This window comes from Oncorhynchus masou, chromosome 3 (assembly GCF_036934945.1).
Source record: "Oncorhynchus masou masou isolate Uvic2021 chromosome 3, UVic_Omas_1.1, whole genome shotgun sequence".
Lineage (NCBI taxonomy): Eukaryota > Metazoa > Chordata > Actinopteri > Salmoniformes > Salmonidae > Oncorhynchus > Oncorhynchus masou.
The window spans coordinates 2,160,628-2,163,127 of record NC_088214.1 but is presented as its reverse complement, the minus strand read 5'-3'; the positions used below and the strand labels follow the sequence as shown (position 1 = coordinate 2,163,127).

At 41.4% G+C, this 2,500-nt stretch overlaps 1 protein-coding gene across 1 annotated transcript in view; it reads right to left on the bottom strand.

Annotated features, from left to right (window-relative positions):
* The window catches only part of LOC135508909 (ZZ-type zinc finger-containing protein 3-like), a 51,844-nt gene that overhangs the window by 18,316 nt on the left and 31,028 nt on the right, over positions 1 to 2,500 (bottom strand). The window contains exons 6-7 of the mRNA XM_064929131.1: positions 2,260 to 2,331; positions 1 to 63 (exon numbers count right to left, since the gene is read on the bottom strand). The exon at positions 1 to 63 is cut by the window's left edge and continues 39 nt beyond it. Coding sequence (XP_064785203.1) covers positions 1 to 63; positions 2,260 to 2,331 — 135 coding nt within the window. The remainder of the gene's footprint in view (positions 64 to 2,259; positions 2,332 to 2,500) is intronic.

Genomic DNA, 2,500 nt, shown 5'->3' with positions numbered 1-2,500 from the left:
CTGCCAGCGTCTAGACTCCACCTCCTCAGGAGGAAACTGCAGTAGGAGATGCTCCAGCTTTTTCTACACACACGCACACGCACACACACGCACACACACGCACACGCACGCACGCACACACGCACACACGCACAGAGACAGAAAGAGGCAAAATCAAATTTATTCATAAAGCCCTTCATACATCAGCTGATGTCTCAAAGTGATGTACAGAAACCCAGCCTAAAACCCCAAACAGCAAGCAAGGCAGGTGTAGAAGCACAGTGGCTAGGAAAAACTCCCTAGAAAGGCCAGAACCAAGGAAGAAACCTAGAGAGGAACCAGGCTATGAGGGGTGAGCAGTTCTCTTCTGGCTGTGCCGGGTGGAGATTATAACAGAGTACATGGCCGATTAATTAGGGCCGATTTCAAGTTTTCATAACAATGGGTAATCGGCCTTTTGGGATGCCGATTATGGCCGATTACATTGAAACCCACGAGGAAACTGCGTGGCAGGCTGACCACCAGCTACGGGAGTGCAGAGTCAAAAGGACCCTTTGGCTGCAATGAGCCAAGGTTAGTAGTTGCATTAAACCTTATAAAAAAACAATCAATCTTCACATAATCACTAGTTAACGACACATGGTTGATGATATTACGAGGTTAACTAGCGTGTCCTGCGTTGCATATAATCAATGCGGTGCCTGTTAATTTATCTTCGAATCACAGCCTACTTCGACAAACGGGCGATGATTTAACAAAAGTGCATTCGCGAAAAAAACACATTCGTTGCACAAATGTAACTAACCATAAACATCAATGCCTTTCTTAAAATACACACAAAGAAATATATATTTTTTAAACCTGCATATTTAGTTAAAATAAATGCATGTTTGCAGCCAATATTAACTCGGGAAATTGTGTCAATTCTCTTGCATTCAGTGCAAGCAGAGGCAGTGTATTTGCAACAGTTTGGGCTGCCTGGCTCGTTGCGAACTGTGTTGCAAGGACTAATTAATATGCCAGAATTGTACATAATTATGACATAACATTGAAGGTTGTACAATGTAACAGCAATATTTAGACTTAGGGATGCCACCCGTTAGATAAAATACACAACGGTTCCGTATTTCACTGAAAGAATAAACGTCTTGTTTTCTAAATGACCGTTTCCGGATTTGACCATATTAATTTTTTTTTTTTTTTTAATTTTACCTTTATTTAACCAGGCAAGTCAGTTAAGAACAAATTCTTATTTTCAATGACGGCCTAGGAACAGTGGGTTAACTGCCTGTTCAGGGGGCAGAATGATAGATTTATACCTTGTCAGCTCGGGGATTTGAACTTGCAACCTTTCGGTTACCAGTCCAACACTCTAACCACTGCCGCCCCAAAGGCTTGTATTTCTGTGCGTTATTATGTTATAACCAAGTCTATGATTTGATATTTGATAGAGCAGTCTGACTGAGCGATAGTAGGCAGCAGCAGGCTCGTAAGCATTCATTCAAACAGCACTTTACTGCGTTTTGCCAGCAGCTCTTCGCAATGCTTGAGATTAGCTCCTGAGATTAGGCTGGCAATACTAAAGTACCTATTAGAACATCCAATAGGTCAAAGGTATATGAAATACAAATGGTAGAGAGAGAAATAGTCCTATAATTCCTATAATAACTACAACCTAAAACCTCTTACCTGGGAATATTGAAGACTCATGTTAAAAGGAACCAACAGCTTTCTTATGTTCTCATGTTCTGAGCAAGGAACTGAAACGTTAGCTTTTTTACGTGGCACATATTGCACTTTTACTTTCTTCTCCAACACGTTTTTGCATTATTTAAACCAAATTGAATAAGTTTCATTATTTATTTGAGACTAAATAGATTTTATTGATGTATTATATTAAGTTAAAATAAGTGTTCATTCAGTATTGTTGTAATTGTTGTTATTACAAATATATATAAAAATCATCTGATTAATCGGTATCCGTTTTTTTGGTCCTCCAATAATCGGTATCGGCGTTGAAAAATCATAGTCGGTCGACCTCTAGTTCATAGATGACCAGCAGGGTCTGGTAATAGAAACCACACGCTTGTAGAGGGTGCAACAGGTCAGCACCTCAGGAGGAAATGTCAGTTGGCTTTTCATAGTCGAGCATTCAGAATTAGAGACAGCCGGTGCGGTAGAGAGAGAGAGAGACAGTCGAAAGACCACAGACACACACATTACCTGTACCATACACACATTGTCTATAAAGAACACACAGACACACACCCTTGTCAGTACCTGTTCCTCCACGGTCCACAGCTGGTTGAAGGTGTCAGGTTTACTCTGGTGACACAGCCGCCCTCGGATCATCTGGACACAGAGAGAGACGGGTTAGAGAGAGAGAGAGAGAGAGACGGGTTAGAGAGAGAGAGAGAGAGAGAGGTGAGAGAGAGACGGGTTAGAGAGAGAGAGAGAGAGAGAGAGAGAGAGAGACAGAATTAGAGTGAGAGAGAGAAGGGTTAGAGAGAGTAAGAGCAAT